This window comes from Asparagus officinalis, chromosome 4, assembly GCF_001876935.1.
Source record: "Asparagus officinalis chromosome 4, Aspof.V1, whole genome shotgun sequence".
NCBI lineage: Eukaryota > Viridiplantae > Streptophyta > Magnoliopsida > Asparagales > Asparagaceae > Asparagus > Asparagus officinalis.
Window position 1 is genome coordinate 8,379,236 of NC_033797.1, and position 19,118 is coordinate 8,398,353.

Genomic DNA, 19,118 nt, shown 5'->3' on the forward strand with positions numbered 1-19,118 from the left:
AATAATAGATAAAGGTTTAGTAGGGAGAACATGAGCTTCAACTTTTTTGCATCACATGATTCCAACTTATCTCTTCTTCTGTCCACTCTAAACTAAAAAAATAAACTTTATGTTTTCTCTTTATACACCCTCCAAAGGATAAACAAATTTAAATTTTTATCCTATTACGATAAAACCATTTTATCCCCTAAATTATAATGATCTCGCAATTTCCGCATATTACCTAATCTTGGTTATTAAAATTTAAAATAATTAATCTCCACGTTGTTAACATGATCTGAAAAGGTTAAAAATAGAAGAGGGAGACAGGTAACGATATCTTCATAAAATTAAGATCATAAGACAATTTAATAAATTTAGAAATGAAGGGTTTATATGAGAAACCCCCCAATTAAAATTTTAGTGTTAATTTCCTGACTATAGCCGCCATTTCGTTCCCCACCACCGCGGGTGGGTTACTTTGAGCCCACTCAAACCCACGTACCCGCTCTTCCCAAATAATAAATTCCTCTATTTACAACAGCCCTCGGAGTCCCTCAAAGCTTCGATGGCAGCAGCAAACGTAAGCGAAAGAGAACCGATCGACCCACTTCATCAACTTCCTCAAAGATTTCGTGAGCTCTCTCTCTCTCTCTCTCTCTCTCTCTCTCTCTCTCTCTCTCTCTCTCTCTCTCTCTCTCTCTTACTCCAACTCTGTTGACTTTCTCTATTTCATTCTGTGCTTCCAATCAAATTTTTGATTAATGGGATCTGATTCTGGGTAATTTTTAATCCGAAGCCCAATATCACTGAAGAGCCTTGTGTTCAATTTATGCGTTCTTTGTTTTGTTATTTTGCAATATTTGAATTTGGGTATTCTCTCTTTTCATGGGCTTAATTTGTGGATTGATCTTAATTTTGGGTCGCATCGGTTAGGTTTTATTAAGTTCTGGGTTGACCCAATTTGAGGATTTAGGTCGTGAATGATGATTATGGGTTAGTGGGAATTGGTTGTAGTTTGATTTCCAAGCGATAAGAAGAAAAATTTCTTAAAATTACTGAATAATTGATTTTAAGTTTTTGATGTCTAAAAGTTATATGAGGAAATGCATCCTTTTGATAGTATACTTGTACAAAGTGGGCAGCAATTGTGCTCTCTTCTCTTCTATTTCCTTCATTTTGACAAAGAATTCGAATTGGATTTGTTAACAATCTTAGTTGAAGCACAAATGTTTTGGGTTCTTTCGTGTTGTGCGCGGCGGAAAACTAACACAAACGCCGAGAGAGAAAGAAAAACAATCCAAAATAACGGCACCAACTCAAACACAAAGTTTAACGTTGTTCGGCAAATTGCCTACGTCCACGGAGCAAAAAGGGGATGAGTTTTCACTATAAAGAAAGAGAGTATAAAATAGAGATTACAAGAGTACTCAACTAACCTCTCAAACAAATCTCTCAAATCTCACAAACTAAACCCTCAAACAAATTGCTCAGAAAAACTCTCTTTTTCTGTAAGCTACCCAATCAATCGATAGAGAACCCTAAGAAACGTGGTTGCTATTTATATCAAATAGCAAATCCAATCAGAACAAAAAACCAAGCCCAGGCCCAAAACCGCATCGCGGTCGACCGCACATGAGGTTGCGGTCGACCGGACAGAAGACAGAGAAACCCACGAAAAACGATCACAGGGTCCGCGGTTGACCGCCGCGCCCCTCGCGGTCGACCGCAAAAAGTCCAGAGACTTTTCTTGTATTCGTGCACGTTCGCGATCGATCATCTCGCCTCTCGCGGTCGACCGTGCAACATCCAAAACGTTTTATGCTTTAATTTTCCCGAGCTTCGTCGCCTTCGCCTCCAATTCTACAATTCTCCACCTCGGTGAAGTCTTCCCAAAACTAAGCCGGCACCAACCAAATCAAATGTCTCACTTGTTACGTCCAGTACGAAGTGGAACAAAACCACGATAACAAACTCAATCCACAACAAGTCGAGACCCAAATGATAAATGAGAATATGATCACTCTCTAAACGTCGGTATCAACTCACCAAACCGGCTGCATCATAAATGACTGCCTACGTATCCTCTTGCTCAAGGAATCAAACTTTCACGTAGTTCCCCAAATGACCTCCAAAGACCCTCAATCAAATAAAAAAGTTCTTGACTCTTCACCAACAAATATGCGGTTGATAGCTCTTCAAATGATCCCAAAGTGAAACAAATCAAACACCTCCACCTGAGGTGAACCAATGGTCGTATCCAAATCATATCCATCAACTGTATTCGAATCAACCAACTCATCATCTGCACGTAAATCCAAATGATCCCCTAACTGTGTCACCTCAGCTGGAATCCCAAACGATGCAGTATGATCTGGAGTATGTGGAGTAATCTTCACCCAATGTGAAGTAGCATTACTCTTCATCCATTACGATACATCTAAGGTCTGTCCAAAACTCTCCACCTACTGAGAGTCAATTAGCTCACTCATCGAAGCCTCAATCGAAATGACACTACCAGACCAAACATCCAATGGAGTTTTACCTTCAATCGTAACAGTCGACAACCTATGATCAAGATGACCCAAATATGTTAAAGCCTCAACACCAGAATCAATGCTAGACATCAAACATCGCTCCTCCTCCAGCAAGGAACAACTCACCAAATCTATCATCTCATCTCGTTGCCTAAGATTTCCTTTCCATCGATGTCTTAAAATACCGTGAGCTCAGCTCAAATGCAAAAATAGGTCCGTCTTGTACCTCCCACCAAAATCAGAATGAAGTACCTTTACCTTTCTGTCAATCTCACACTTCTTCAATCTATTGGAGACTACTAGGATTTTATCCAATCGGGATTTAGTTGCAACCCAAGCATGCCTAGAACATCCACCAACAAAGGAAATCAAATATCTATTACCTTCCAATGATGCATCATTGGAAGGCCCCCAAATGCCACGTGAACTCCATCAAAAAGACCCTTCGTGCGGTGAATAGAGGTGCCAAATTTTACCTCAGTCTTCTTGCTCACATCAAAGTGTTCACTAGACTTCAAATTGTAAGTATGTGCACCCATCTCCAAATCAATACTGGAATGACAAAGCCCTAAATGCCGCAGTCTAGTCGAATCAACAGAAGTCGTCAGCTCTTCACCTGTCACCGTATTCCCAATCAAATAGTACAGGTTATTCTTCCTGACGCCCTTCATCAAAATACGAGAGTCTTCCACAATCTTAAGAATCATGTTCTCGATACGAACTCTAAAACCCTCTCCAACCAAAGCTCCAATCGAGATCAAATTCTTTCTCAAAGAAGGAATATATCTCACACCATGTAACTCTCTAACTGTCCCGTCATACATTTTGATGCGAATTCTTCCTATCCTAAGGATCTGACATGCACGATTATCACCCATGTACACCACATCACTCTCCAGTTTCTCAAAACTGGCGAACCATTCCCGTCTAGAGCACACATGATAGATTACATCACTATCCAACATCTACTCGGATTCCTCCGAATAGCTACCTGTAGGACTGATAGAAAACGAATAAATAGAAGTATCAAAAATATTACCGTCCGATATAACGATGTTTGCTTCTGATGATGGTTGCTGCCCTTTTTCTTTCTGCTTATTCTTCATCCATTCGTCGAGCTTTGGACAATCTTTTTTCCAACGACCAATCTCCTTGCACCAAGTACACTGATTTTTTCCAACTGTAGGATGCCCTATTCTAGACTGTAACTTTCAATTCTTTCGGTTTGGATTCTTCCCTCTTGTGACCAACGCCTCCGCTACTGTCTCAATTGAAGTCTCTTTATCTTTTTTTCGAAGCTGATAATTCACAAGTACAGCGGTGATCTCACTATACGAAAGAAATGTTTTCCCATTAACAAGAGTAAGGACGAAGGTCTCATATTTCTTGTCAGGTAAGAAACTCAACAACAACAATGCCTTGTCCTCATCTTCAATCATAACATCTACATTCGTTAAATCCGTAAAAAGCTTTGTGTAGTGATTCATGTGATCACCAATGAAGGTTCCTTTCTTCAATTGGAAGCGATAAAGCATCATCTTCACATGCAAGCGATTCTTCACACTCTTGGTTAAATACTTGCTCTCAAGGATCTTTCAAATCTTCTTAACTGAAGTCTCATTGATCACATCATACTTCAAATCTTGAGTCAAACAAGACCTAATCATACTACACGTCGTTCGATTCATTTTTTCTAAACCTTCTCATCAATATCATCTGGCTTGCCATCCAATTTCAAATTATCTTTTAAATTTTACGCGTTGAGCGCATCCAAGACTTCATATCGTCAAAGTCCAAAATTGTTAGTGCCATTAAACTTCTCCACGTCTATCTTTATAGAGTGAATATTCAAACTTTGGACGGTCTTCACATCTGAAGTACCCTCCACAACTCCTTTCCTGATCATAATTCCTCAAAGCATCAACAACCAAAACGGAACAAACGAAGAATAGATCCAAAGGCTTAAAAAAAGATAAGAGTCTTTACCAAAAAAAATCTCACATTTATCTCCAAACGAAGCCCTAGCCGAACTTCCAAAGTGATCTACTCCTCCAAATAGTTGAAGCGTAGCCCGAGCTCTGATACCACTTGTTGTGCGTGGTGAAAAACTAACACAAATACCAAGAGAGAAAGTAAAAACAATCCAAAATAACGGCACCAACTCAACCACAAAATTTAACATGGTTCGGCAAATTGCCTACGTCCACGGGATAAGAAGGGGATGAGTTTTCACTATAAAGAAAGAGAGTACAAAATAAAGATTACAAGATTACTCAACTAACCTCTCAAACGAATCTCTCAAATCTCACAAACTAAACCCTCAAACAAATTGCTCAGAAAAACTCTCTTTTTCTGTGCTCAAAATCTCCTTCAAGCTACCCAATCAATCGATAGAAAACCCTAAGAAACTTGGTTGCTATTTATATCAAACAACAAACCCAATCAGAACAGGAAACCAAGCCCAGTCCCAAAATCGCATCGCGGTCGACTGCACATGAGGCTACAGTCGACCGGACAGAAGACAGAAACCCACGAAAAACGATTACAGGGTCCACGATCGACCGCCGCGCCACTCGTGGTCGACCGCAAAAAGTCAGAGATTTTTCCTGTATTCGTGCACGTTCGCAGTCGACCACCGCGCCTCTCGCGGTCGACCGTGCAACATCCAAAACGTTTTCTGCTTCAATTTTCCTGAGCTTCATCGCCTTCGCCTCCAATTCTACATTTCGAGTTTCTGCAGCTTCGCAAGAGTGCAAATTAGTTTGAACTTTGCTTCACTGTCTCAGTTTGCATTAGCTGCATGGTCTGAAATTAATATTTTCTCTTACATTACAAAAAGCTATGAAAATAAAGATGAATTTAATTGGCACGCAATTTCAGTTCTAACCTGATATAATGTCCTTCATAGAGAAGAGTCTAAAGCACTTGTTGCGGTTCATACATGTTGATATTTGTTTGATTTTGGATTGGAAACAATATGTTTTATCATTTTAGTTACAAGAGACGCATATCCCAATCTTTTGCCTGAGTTCTGTCAAGATTTGCAGTTTTGCACTGTTACTATACATTAAGAGGACTTCAAACCTTCAAGTGTGCTTCTTGGATCTTATGTATGTGAAAACACGTTTTAAAGTTCCTATGCATCAGCTCATTCAATCGTGTTTCTTTTGTAGTGTAAAATTTAAAAACATCGGATTGCTTCTCTTTTCGAACCTCATTGGAAGCGCTTCCCCATACCAGGTAATCAGGTATAAATTAAACGGTTGAGTTTAACATAATCTGATGCACGCTGTTCACAAGAAGTTTCTCATTTTATTTTTCTACCCGTTTTGTTCAGTTTGGATAATTGAAAACCTTCTTCAGCCAAGGGATTGACACATTTGGGTCATTGTGCATGTCAGTCCCTGTGGTCTTCGATGATGGTAACAATGGGGCATCATGTTCAGAAAGATCTACTCTATGCCGTGATGTCAGTTGCGTTAGCGAAAAACTCGTCTCACTTAATTTAAATAGTGAAACTGTTGGCCTCGGAGTCGTCGTCGAGCTTCTACTTCCAAATGGCGACTGGTATTCTGGAACAACATTGGGCAACATGCCAGAGGGTCAAGGCAAATATGCCTGGTCTGATGGTTGCACATATGAAGGTGAGTGGAAAAGAGGGATGAGACATGGTAATGGGAAAATCTCGTGGCCTTCAGGTGCTGTTTATGAAGGAGAATTTTCTAGCGGGTACATGCATGGTACCGGATCTTACCTTGGAGCAGATCATCTGACCTACAAAGGACGGTGGAAATTGAATCTTAAGCATGGGCTAGGATATCTGACATATCCTAATGGAGATTTCTTTGAAGGCTCCTGGATTCAGGGAACAATAGAGGGTCCTGGTAAATACGTATGGGCCAACGAAAATGTTTATGTTGGTAACATGAAAGGAGGGAAAATGTCTGGAAAGGGAACTCTTACTTGGAAAAGTGGAGATGTGTTTGAGGGAAATTGGTTGAATGGCATGATGCATGGCTTTGGAGTCTATTCATGGAGTGATGGTGGGTGTTATGTTGGAACTTGGACCCGGGGTTTGAAGGATGGAAAAGGAGCCTTTTATCCTAATGGAAGTAAGGTTCCAGCTGTACAGGAACTTTACATTAATGCTTTAAGGCAGAGAGGGGTTTTGCCTGATTTGAAAAGACAAAACCATGGATCACGCATCCTTCATGCTTCTTCTGTTGATATGGGAAGCATGAAGGTTAGTGAGGATCAAGGATCAAATAGTGTCTCGTCAGGAAATTTTCCTAAGGTCAACCTTGTAAATTATGAACAATCCCGGAACAAAAATGTTTCTCTAGAAAGACGTTGGAGTCTTGAAGTGGCCATTGAAAAAGTTATTGGACACGATGTATCACTGTTCAGCGGAGAATCTGTTAGTAATGAAAAACATACAGATGCAAATTTTCCCATTCTAGAACGGGAATATATGCAAGGTGTTCTAATCAGTGAGCTAGTCGTCAATAATAGCTTCTCTTCGACATCTAGAAGAGAAAAACGGCGTCACAAGAAGATGGCAAAGGATGTTAAAAAGCCTGGGGAAACTATTATTAAAGGTCATAGAAGTTATGATCTAATGCTTAGTTTGCAGCTTGGAATCAGGTAACATAAACTTTTTCTGGTTTTTGTTAGATTTTGCTGTAACAAATTCCACCATTTCCTGTGTATTTTAGATTTAATTCATGTTTTGTGCTCTTGCTTTTGATTTTATGCTTCATGTTTATTGATGCAATTCTTTTCACAGCTTGTTAAAGCTATTGAGCATAGCATGTATTGGCTTATATAAGGTTGCAAAGTCGATTAGTGTTTCAGATAGCTGTTGATTTTTCTTGGAAGAGAATCAGATTTTCCATTATGATAATGAATATATCAATAGCACCTTAAGTTTTAAAAATCAGTAATATAATTGGTACTCCTGTGACTACTCATATATGATTACAGTATGGCACTACTTCATGCAAAAAATAAAAAATAAAAAATAAAAAATAAAAAATAAATAATAAAATATTAAAGAAAAATAAAATAACAAAATCGAAGAAGTTAGAAAAAAAATCGAGTCTGGGAGCACTGGTTCCAACATTTTCAACTACTCATTGTTGTTTCCTCTCTGGTTTATTTGGTTTTTAAAATTTATTGAATTACACGAGGGCTTGAACTTTGGAATTAGGTGGTCTTTTTTGCAGCATTGCTAGTTCTACAAAATTTTTAAAATTCAGAGGATTTCATTCCAAATGCTCTGTTATGGTAACAGTTCGTTTAGAATCTTTAAATGTTCAAGTTGAAGTTTTTTGTGGTTGATTGATGCTGAGCATTTGATGGCCAGGTATACAGTGGGTAAAATAACCCCAATTCAAAGGCGTGGAGTTCTCGCATCAGATTTTGGTCCTCGAGCAAGCTTTTGGATGGATTTTCCTAAAGCAGGTTCCCAACTAACACCTCCCCATCGTTCAGAAGATTTTAAGTGGAAAGATTATTGTCCAATAGTCTTCAGGTTTGTAGTACAATGATTTTATCTGTCTTTAGAATAATTTTGGGTAAAACAACTTATTTATGCCATGTTATACAACTCACTGCCCAAGCGGTAGGAAAGATTCCATCATGTTTTTGTACTGTAAAAAGCAAAGTAAATGAAAAATCTACAACTTTATTAGACAGGATTTTCTTGATACCATGTCTAAGAGTAGGCTGCTTTCTTCTATGCTTAGAGATTTGGAATCTAATCTGAACACAGGCCTAAAATGCTTTTGGCTTCTCATCAATGAGCGATTCCATTGAAAAGTGGGAAATCGATGAAAAAAATATGACAGAATTGTTGAAATATACAGTAAAAGTAAATGGTTTCCTTTATTGATTTCTCTTATATTACAGGAAGAGAAAAATGAAGTATTTCACCTCAGCATGTGATTTTTCACTCGTAATGCTAATTTAAGCCTCCTGGACTTAGCTGTATAGTGTTCCTCAAGTAGCAGGGGAAATAAAGTGCAGAAAAATAATTCTTGATATGCGGAGAAGGGGCTAGTAATTGGTACCTGACAGTTACAAAAGTGATAAGTTTTTTCAGGATACTTCTCCAATGTTCATTTTAGTCCTTAACAAATTTTAGCTAGTGGAGGAACTTGAAGAAGATAAGGTAAAGGAACTCACTTCAAATTAGTGTTATCAGGACACTTCACCTTACAAATATTTTGCCATGTTGGATATTTGGAAAACACATGACACTCAAACACCCATATCCTATGATCCAGACACTTTTCATGCAATATGGAAAATAAAAATAGGATGGTCTGTATTTAACGATTGGGAAGATTTAAGAAGAACATCTATTAATGGATATACAAGGGAAGAATTGAAAGAAGTGGTTAAAAATATCATATTACTTTCACAATAATCCAAATCACTTTTTGTTCCTATGTCAATATCTCAAATTGGTAAACGAAAAGTTCTAATAGTGCATGTTGCACCTTTAAGCATGCAATCAACAGTTAAAATATGTATACATTACATACATATATCATGTTCCCATGTCCTTCTTTAAAAATTTTTTTGTAAGAAGCCTGAAAACCCATGTTTAAATGAATAGATTTAATCTAGAGATGTCCATTGGTAAATGCTATTTTGCTGAGAGCCAAGTTTAGCTCATTCTTCTGTAGTCTTATGTGTGTATGTTTCTTGCTGCTTGGCTACATGTTGATGTGAAAATCTTGTAGTCCATAACGATTCATGAGTTTGTTGTTATTCACTACCCGACCAGCTTACTTTCTGCAATCATTACCAAGTTTCTATATTTATTGTTGTAAATATAGTATTAGCCAATAGTCAGTTAACTTCTTCATGCTTAGCTAAACTCAAAGAGCTATATAAAAACATTGCTTATATATTGATTGATGTAAGATAAATAAGACAGTTTCACTCAGATATTTGTAATTTTTCTTGGGGAAGAGCCACGGTTTCTTGAATGTTTATCCTTTGGATGCTCTCCTATTATTATTTCTTTGTTAAATGAGTTTATCTTAAAGTTTCTAATTGTAATAGTCTCCCATACTGGATGCAGAAATTTACGAGAATTATTCAAGATTGATGCTGCAGACTACATGATATCCATTTGTGGAAATGCGGCTTTAAGAGAGCTTTCTTCCCCTGGGAAGAGTGGAAGTGTTTTTTTTCTTTCTCAAGATGACCGGTTCATGATTAAAACCCTCCGTAAATCTGAAGTGAAGGTAGTTTGTCTCTCTAAGTTTGATATATTTATATGCTGAGTTCAGTCAATTGTGAATATGGGAATTTTTGTGTTAATCTAATGCTAGCCATGACAGACAAGCATCTAATATTGGTTGGCCTACTTCGAGTGTAATTTTCCTAAGTATTGTTCAGTCAAAATAATTATCCTTGAAATTTCTATAATACTATAGTCTAGATGAATTATACAGGGATTGCCGCCTACGTCCCTGCCAACAATTGGTAAAGGATACTTCCAAGTGCCATGTATATCACAGCGAAACTAAAACTAGCTGAAAGCAAAGAAGCATAGGAGCTCCAAGGTGCCATGTGGAGCTTGCAGTACAAAAGACACTCCTAGAACTATAATAATATATATTTTTTGTGCTTCTATGCTTAACAAGGCCTATAAACTCTGATTAAATTTTTTTTCTGCACATTTCATAGCCAATCAATTCATTTCTCTAAACAGTATATGGCTCAAAGCATGCTCATCATTTTATTGATCAAATTTTTTTAATTAGCAGCCAGCAGATCGTAACTTAGTTTAAAAATGTAGGTGCTTTTGCGGATGCTTCCAAACTACCACCATCATGTGCGCACGTATGAGAATACACTTATAACTAAATTCTTTGGTTTGCACAGAGTGATACCCTCTAGTGGTCAAAAGGTAATGCCCAATTGTTTTTCTATTCAATATATCCTTAATTCAATTATTCTGTGCACTTGTTTATAATTTGTTCTACTTGTTCTGGAGCTTTTATATAGACTTCTATATGATAATCAGATCTTATGAATTCTCCATTGCAGTTCAGGTTCGTCGTAATGGGAAACATGTTTTGTACAGAACTGAGGATCCATAGAAGGTTTGACTTGAAAGGGTCATCACTGGGCCGTTCTTCAAAAAATATTGAAATAGATGAGAATACAACTCTTAAAGATTTGGATCTAGACTATTCTTTCTATTTGGAACCTTCTTGGAGAGATGCTCTTTTGAAGTAAGAGTGTTTTACATGGCTATTTTTATTCTTTCCCGTTCATGCTAGTGTTGATTTGCCTGATTTTATCCGGTTGGCACCAAAAGTACTTGCTCTCTTCTTTATCCTAAAGAGTGATGCTTATTGATTCAGTACATTGAACCAGGAATTTTTATGGATATTCTGGTAATTGTATTCAATTGTTTGTCTGTAGTAAAGTTATAATTCACTTTTGCATTATTAACTATACTGCTTATTTTCATATAAGTAATGGAAACCAATGGATAGCTTTTCAATTATATATACTGCACTTTTCTGGACATATTCTCTGCATAGATGTGCTAGGAGTGTCTGACTGGCGTTGAAATGTAATTTTTTATGTTTCCTTCTCAAGAGATGAGAATTGATTAGAATTTCGATCCTCTTGTCCGTCCTTGAATGAGAACTTCCATGGAGGTCATTCATCCTAAAGATGCTTATACTTTAGCGTGCTTAACTCTATAGATTAATCACTGTTCCTTCATAAAAAAATACTAGTTATGGTAGATTTATTTTTGAGTTGTACCCAAGTTTTTGATCTTTTATGATGTGTTTGTTCCTTATGAAATGGTGTTGCTTTTCTTCAGTTAGTCATAGTTAACAAATGTGTGACATGTTTCATTTTATCTTGCCTGATTGTCTATATCTTGTAGCACTTGATGACTATTTCAAATATCTCCTACAGGCAGATTGAGATTGATAGTAAATTCTTGGAAACACAGCGTATAATGGACTATAGCCTATTGTTAGGTGTGCATTATCGAGCTCCACAACATCTGCGAACTGGTGTATCTCTCCATCGAAGTCTGACAGCAGAGGGACTTGCAATCCTTTCAGAAGGTGATCAATATGTCCTTCTAATAACCGTCTTGCATCTTTTCTCATGAGCATGAATTATTTCAGGCTATTTCTTGCCTCTAAAAGCTTGGAAAGCATGCTGAATTGATCGCTTGTCTTACCTTGAGATGCAAACTTTTCAGCAGATTTTACTATATAAGACCCCCATTTTGTTGTATTCATTAAGTGTTTCAGGAATTATATAGCTCATTTGCAGTACTGATTCTGAAAAGGATCGTGTACTATCTGATAAGTTACACAAATAAAAAGGAAAAAAACATTGAGAAGAAGAATATGCATGGTCTTACACTTCTCCAATAATCATTCAGCGTTTGCAAAGTATTAGTGTACTTTTCATGGTAGTCAACTAAAAAACAGGAGATAACATGCGAGGATGGTAACTCACTACTCAGAAGCATGCATCAATGAGTAAATGAGTTGTATTGTTATCATATGAACAAAAAAGTGTCTAGAATTGAATACAATGCTATAATCTTGGAATCAAGTCCTGGTAAAGTGTGTAGAATCTATTTTCTGAACTATAAATTATGTCCAGTGAGCACTTATGGGGGGTTATTGGTTGGGACAAATTGGGGCCAAGTGAGAAAATTGTTTCAATGGAACAATTTTACCCCTTTGGGAGTGGGGTAAAGTGGGATAAAATGGGATAATGGGATAATTTGAGCCTTTGATTTGCCAATTCATATGAGATAATTGATGATGTGGCACCTTATTAAAATATAATTTTATCTATTAATTACTTCTAAATTAACTTATCCAATCGGTTTAGTATATTATTTAGTATATTATTATAATATAAATATTATTTTACTTTATATTAAAATATAATATATTGTACTATACTTACAAATTACTATTATTAATTATTATATTGTATTATATTATATTATATTAGCATGCTATACTATATATAATTATATAAATATATTTAATATAATATTTTAATAATATAATATTTAATATAATACATTATTTTATTTATACAAAAATATAATATGTTATACAATAATTACTAATTAACATTATATTAGTATGCTACATTATATAATAATTGATATAATATATGAATAATATATATAATATAATACTTTAATAATATATTATTTAATTTAATATATTATAATATAGTATCATAGGATATAATGTACTTTATAAAATATTATAATATTTTACTTTATTCAATGTAATATTTTTTAAAATATTATATTAAAATTAAAAGATATATAAAACTATATATATTACATGCAATATTACATAATATATTTATTAAAAGGTAATCATGTTAATAGTTAATATTAATTATATTATTTCAACTATATATTATATTATATTATATCATTAATAGTTACTAATATTTAGATAATTATTATTATTATATTATAATAGTAGTCATATATATAATAAACTATAATAAATATTTTATTAAATTAGTTATATATACATAATATTTATATTAATAATATATGTTATTAAAATATTATATTAATATTATATAAATACGTTATACTATAATTACTATTACATAATACTATTAATATATGTTATTAAATTATGTTATTAAAATATTAATATATGTTACTAAAATATTATATAATATTATAATAAATACGTTATACTATAATTACTAATTAATATTATATAATAATATATTACATAATATTATTAATATATGTTATTAAAATATTATATATATGATATTAAAATGTTATTATAGGTTATTATATAATATTATTAATATATGTTATTACAATATTATATAATATTATAATAAATATGTTATACTATAATTACTATTATATAATATTATTAATATATGTTATTAAATTATGTCATTAAAATATTAATATATGTTATATTTTATATATCATGTCATATATTTATAATATAATTGCATGTATTAGTTAAGTAATACAAAAATATTTTAAAATTATCCCAATTACCTTCGAAGTGGAACAACATTGTTCCAATATGGAGGATGGGGTAAATTTTTACTATTGGGACAATTTTTGTATATGAGTGGGGTAATTTTATCCCAAGTGGTGTAATTGTCTCACTAGTGTTCCAAAAAATCAATAACACAAAAATGTATTACCCTTGTTCCATTGTCCCAATGAATAACACTATGAAATAGAATCCCCAAAATTATCCCATTATCTCCCAAAATATCCCAACCAATAACCCCCCTTAGCATTTTTTAGGAGGGAAGCATCTTTGTCAAGAAAAAACCATGATAATACGTTAATATGTCCTGATAAGTCTCTCTCGCGTCTTTGGGATGTTTACATCTATGACCTTATGTTTGATGGAACTATCTATTTCACCTTGCTTTTTTCAACATTTCTCTTGGCGAGCTTGATCTTTTGTTTTTTCTGCAGACATCCTGTGGCAAGGCTATTTATGTAACAAATCTGCCTTGCCAGTGAATTAAACTACTAGTAACCTAATTTCTAAAACAATATATCAACTATGTTCAACTTATATAACTTTACATCCTATCAGCAGGCGTACCCTTGAATTAGACTACTTAAGACATGTGTGCTAAAATAGATAAGGACAGTTTGTTCTTTATAAAACAATCTGCTCATTCGTCATAGTGATGGATAGCTTGCATGTGAAGTGCCTGAAAGATACCTGTCAATCTTGATTATATGTTAAGCTTCACCAATCACCATATCTATACTATTATATTAAAAACTTAGTGGGGGTACCAAAAAGTTTGAAGGACACTTTACTTTCCAACAGAAATGCGAGGGGTATACTGGTAATTTTGCTGTTGGGGTATACAGAAACGATTGTCCTCCATATATATATATAATATATATATATATATATATATATATATATATAATATATATAAATTAATGGGTATCCTTGTCATAGGAGGAGATTTCTCTCCTTGTCGTCTATGTGGCATAATCCCCACCATCCTCATAAAGTAGCACAAATCCCATCAACTCCACACCCTCTCTCTCATATTTTATAAGAATAGTGGGGATTGTGCCACATAGGCGTAAGGAGAAAATCCTCTCCTATGACAGGATACCCATTATCTCTCTCTCTCTCTCTCTCTCTCTATTTATATATATATATTAGAGAGAGAGAGAGAGAGAGGGGAATATGTGTATGCTATATATATATATATATATATATATATAAATAATATATTATATATATAAGAGAGAGAGACGAGAGAGAGAGAGAAATATGTGTATGCTTGGTACCAACACAAATTTTATCTTGGTAGTGAGGTGACACAATCCTCCACTCATTCAAATGAGGACCACATTAATTGAGTTAAGAAGTACATGGAGATATGCAATAATTTGAATGAGTGAAGAGGATTATGCCACCTTACTACTAAGCACAACTTTTTGTGCTTGGTACAAACATACCTATTTTTCTCATATATATATATATATAATATATATTATATATATATAATATATATATATAAATATATATATATATGAGAAATATAGTATGTTGGTACCAAGCACACAATTTTGTGCTTGGTAAGTGAGGTGGCACAATTCCCTTCCACTCATTCAATAGTGGATCACATTCCATGGGTTGAGAAGTGCATGGGATATGTAACCATTTGAATGAGTGGAAGAGATTATGCCACCTCACTACCAAGCACAATTTTTTGTGCTTGGTACCAAGCATACCCATTTCTCTCTCTCTCTCTCTCTCTATATATATATATATATATATATATAATATATATATATATATATATAGAGAGAGAGAGAGAGAGAGATTAATGGGTATCCTTGTCATTAGGAGGGATTTCTCCCATGACCCTCTAAAATCACATGATGAGCGACATGTGATGATCGTTCGCTTGAATTTGAATCTACATATTCTAAACCCCAACACACCAAGTTTGGGTGAACCCGTCGTCGTTTGACCCTCCATCGAGCCATGTGAAAGTTCTATTCATTCAAAACCGTTAAAACCATCCCATCGTATCAATTTTAACGGTTTTTGAATGAATAGAACTTTTCACATGGCTCGATGGAGGGTCAACGACGACGGATTCACCCCAAAAATTGGTGTGTTGGGGTTTTAGAATATGTAGATCAAGTTCAACGGAGCGATCATCCAAATAGCTCAATTCATGTGATTTTAGAGGCCGTCAGTATGAAATCGGCGCGCCCGCCCGCGCGGCCCCGCGCCCCGCCCCCCCGCCGCCGCGCGCCCGCCGCGGCGGCCCCCGCCGCCGCCCCCGCCCCCCCCCTATGACAAGGATACCCATTTAATATCTCTCTCTTCTCTCTCTCTCTCTACTCTCTGCTCTCTCTCTCTTCTCCTCTCTATATATATATTTAGTATATAATATATATAGGAGGCAAATTCTGTAATTTTATAAGAGATATGTCTTCCTTTTTTCCTTTTCTTTTTTCTTTTTTTAGAACATTCTAAACTATGACATGAGTATATAATTGGAAATCACTAATTAAATACGTATCACAATTTTTATTGTAAGAGATATAAATACAACATCACAAGGTTCTTTTCTAAAATAAATTATTAGATATAAATTAATATTAATACAACAATTGGAATTTCAATATGTTCTCATCTAAATATTGTCAAAAATGAAAATATATCTACATACTTGAGTTAAAAATAAATAAATAAAATAATTTGAAGATAAAATATGAAAAATACTCATCTTATTAACATTATCTAAAGTGTTCTTAGGATGGTCTTTTGAAAATAATCCGCCAAATTACGAGCTATCCTATTTTCTTTTGTGAAAATCCAGTCACCACTCAAATTGAAAATATATGTGATAGCAAATTCGAAAAAACTTAAGTGCCCCATTTATATAAAATTGTGATGATTGATTAAGTTTGCGCATTCATTGCACGTGCAATAATACTAGTTTCTTTCATTAAAAACTTAAGGAGCACTTAATGGAGAATGAAATGTAATCTATTGATTCTGTGACTATCCTCTTGTAGATGCTCATGAGGAAGAGATTTTCAACTACCCTCAAGGCCTTGTTCTGGTTCCTCGTAGCGATGAAAACAGTGTTGTTGTGGGTCCTCATATACGAGGCAGCCGTCTGAGGGCATCAGCTGCTGGTGATGAGGAAGTGGATCTCCTACTTCCTGGTACAGCTAGGTGAGTAGTCTCTATGATTTGTGAAAAGGAAAACAACTTTTCCTTTGCCAAAGGTTTTGGTTACCTTCCAAAACATTTGTTTTTGTTATCTAAGTGACATGTCAGTCATAAACTTTTTCTAAAAACTACAGATCAGTTGATAACTTTTCATATCATTTTACACATATATTTTTAATCTTACAATGGCAAAATATTTATTAACAGCTGCTCTTTATGCTGCTTACTCTTATGGGCATCAAAATTTAAATGAAATTACCTTTGTTTCAAATAACTAAAATAAAGATACTGTCGAGTTGCATTTTCAAACCTCGTGTACGTGTGATTTCTTGTAACGATATGATTAAAGTCAATGAATGGAACAAGAAGTTTTGCCCTTTTTTAAAATATTTCTTTAATAATGCTGCTCTCAAAATTTTATTTGACCAGACTTCAGATCCAATTGGGAGTCAATATGCCAGCAAGGGCAGAGCGCATTCGAGCCAAAGACGAAACTCAAGTGTTTCATGAGGTTTATGATGTTGTTCTGTACCTTGGGATCATTGACATATTGCAGGACTACAACATCAGCAAAAAGATTGAGCATGCTTACAAATCTATCCAGTTTGATTCGCTCTCCATTTCTGCAGTGGATCCCGAGTTCTACTCTCAGCGCTTCTTGAGTTTTATTCAAACTGTATTCCCTGAAAACCCATAGGAAGGTTCAGGTCCAAAATTATTGTTTCTGATGGAAATCAATTTGAAGTTTAGTTGTCAGCCTGTAAAAATTTTGTAATATTGTAAGTCATTATTGGCACCAGCAAAACAAGAAGTATGGGGTCAATAATCATTGTATATTGGAATAATTTGAATAGAATTCAGTAATGTTTGAAAAAAAAAAACCCAAAAAAAAAGGAACCACCATATTGAAGCCTTTATGACTGCAGTATGTGTGCTCTTTGTAAAAGATGAAGAATCCTTCGACCCTCGGATAATGAGAGAAGCGGACTCCACATTCTTTTCCAGGGCTGTCAAAAAATATATGTATGATTTCAGAGGGAATAACATTGTTGTAACATTTTAGAATGACATATATATATATTGTGCTTAAATATTGGAATGTATTTCTAGCTTTACACTTATTTTTTATCAGTATTGATTCAGTTAAGCTTGGAAATTTTCCAAATTGCACAGGTAATTTTCCCCTCATTTTGGTAATACAGGGATCAGGCGGAATTGCACGCTCTAAAGCTTTGTCCTATAACTTGTGAACGTTCTGAGAGAAACTGATATTTTGGCAATCATGATCATTTGAAGACCAACCTGCATCAAATAATTTTGCTTCCGTTGTCGCGAAATAGATCAGTATAACATTACAATATATCATCTACCTTGGAAAAAAAGGAACAAAGTACTTGATATCATCTGCCTATCTCACTCAAGGCACAGAGTATGTATTCTAATGCATCAAGAAATTAATGAAAAATATTTTGCATATAGAATGTGAATGCACAAAGCTGGTTCATCTCGTGTGTGTTAGAATATAAAAAATATAACCCTCAACAACGACCATGGCTTTAGAGTTTTGATGTAAAAAATATAAGACCACCTGCAGCAGGTGGTTTTTGGGAGTGTTTTTTGGTACAGTCGGTGGTTTTTGGGATAGGGAAATGAAAAACGAAGCCGCAGAGGGGAAAATTTTCACGTCCGTTTTCTCTGCACAAATCTGACTCAAGCGGGCCCCTCCATAAAGCAGCTGGCATTAAAAAAGAAAGGAAAAATTATGTGGCCCAATGGATGAGCAACACGCGTCCGCGTGCACTGCTGCTGACATCCTCAATTATTAATTGATATTTTAACAATAATTTACTCAGAATTATTTTTTTATTTTTGCACCATAATTCATAATTTTTCGAGCTCTATAAATAGAGTCTAACTTTGTATTATTTGGACACCAAAAAAAAATTGAGTTTTCAACACCCTATTTTCCTTCCTTTTTGTTTCTGAAACTATTTTCTTCAATCTTCTTCATGGATCCATCACAAAACTTTCCTAATTTCCCCTTCAATTACAACATTCCTAATCAACCTCAACATCCAAATATGCAACGCCCAGAAAATAATCAAAATACCGGGATGCAACCTAATTTTCAAATGCCCTATATGATGCAACCAAATTTTGGCATGCAATACCCTTATCTTCCTTATGGGTATCAACCATCTCCTGGAAACAGCTATGTTCCTTCCCATATGAACGTTCCAAATCCAGAGTCGAGCCAGCCAACGACTCCTCGTTTCAGTAGTGGATCGACAGACATCCCAGATTTTTCCACCCAGGTATCTTTGGGAAATGTTGGTGGGGA

The 19,118-nt window shown here is 35.0% G+C and overlaps 1 protein-coding gene across 2 annotated transcripts; it reads left to right on the top strand.

Moving 5' to 3' along the window:
* Positions 524-17,870, top strand: LOC109836528 (phosphatidylinositol 4-phosphate 5-kinase 9-like). 2 transcript variants are annotated; one of them, XM_020404438.1, is made up of 10 exons: positions 524-614; positions 5,690-5,764; positions 5,854-7,160; positions 7,882-8,049; positions 9,610-9,775; positions 10,333-10,443; positions 10,584-10,771; positions 11,475-11,629; positions 16,618-16,780; positions 17,207-17,870. In XM_020404438.1, the coding sequence occupies exons 3-10, from the start codon at positions 5,911-5,913 to the stop codon at positions 17,472-17,474; spliced, it is 2,469 nt and encodes an 822-aa protein (XP_020260027.1). In that variant the 5' UTR covers positions 524-614; positions 5,690-5,764; positions 5,854-5,910; the 3' UTR covers positions 17,475-17,870. The 2 variants fall into 2 exon arrangements, with proteins under 2 accessions (XP_020260027.1, XP_020260026.1); XM_020404437.1 differs by having other exon boundaries at positions 5,690-5,756.

Bases quoted from the DNA above. Each gene is read 5' to 3' on its own strand.
- LOC109836528 (XM_020404438.1), top strand. From the start codon at position 5,911: ATGTCAGTCCCTGTGGTCTTCGATGATGGTAACAATGGGGCATCATGT. The intron at 10,444-10,583 runs GTAATGCCCAAT...TCTCCATTGCAG, and splicing joins TACCCTCTAGTGGTCAAAAG to TTCAGGTTCGTCGTAATGGG. The intron at 11,630-16,617 runs GTGATCAATATG...ATCCTCTTGTAG, and splicing joins ACTTGCAATCCTTTCAGAAG to ATGCTCATGAGGAAGAGATT.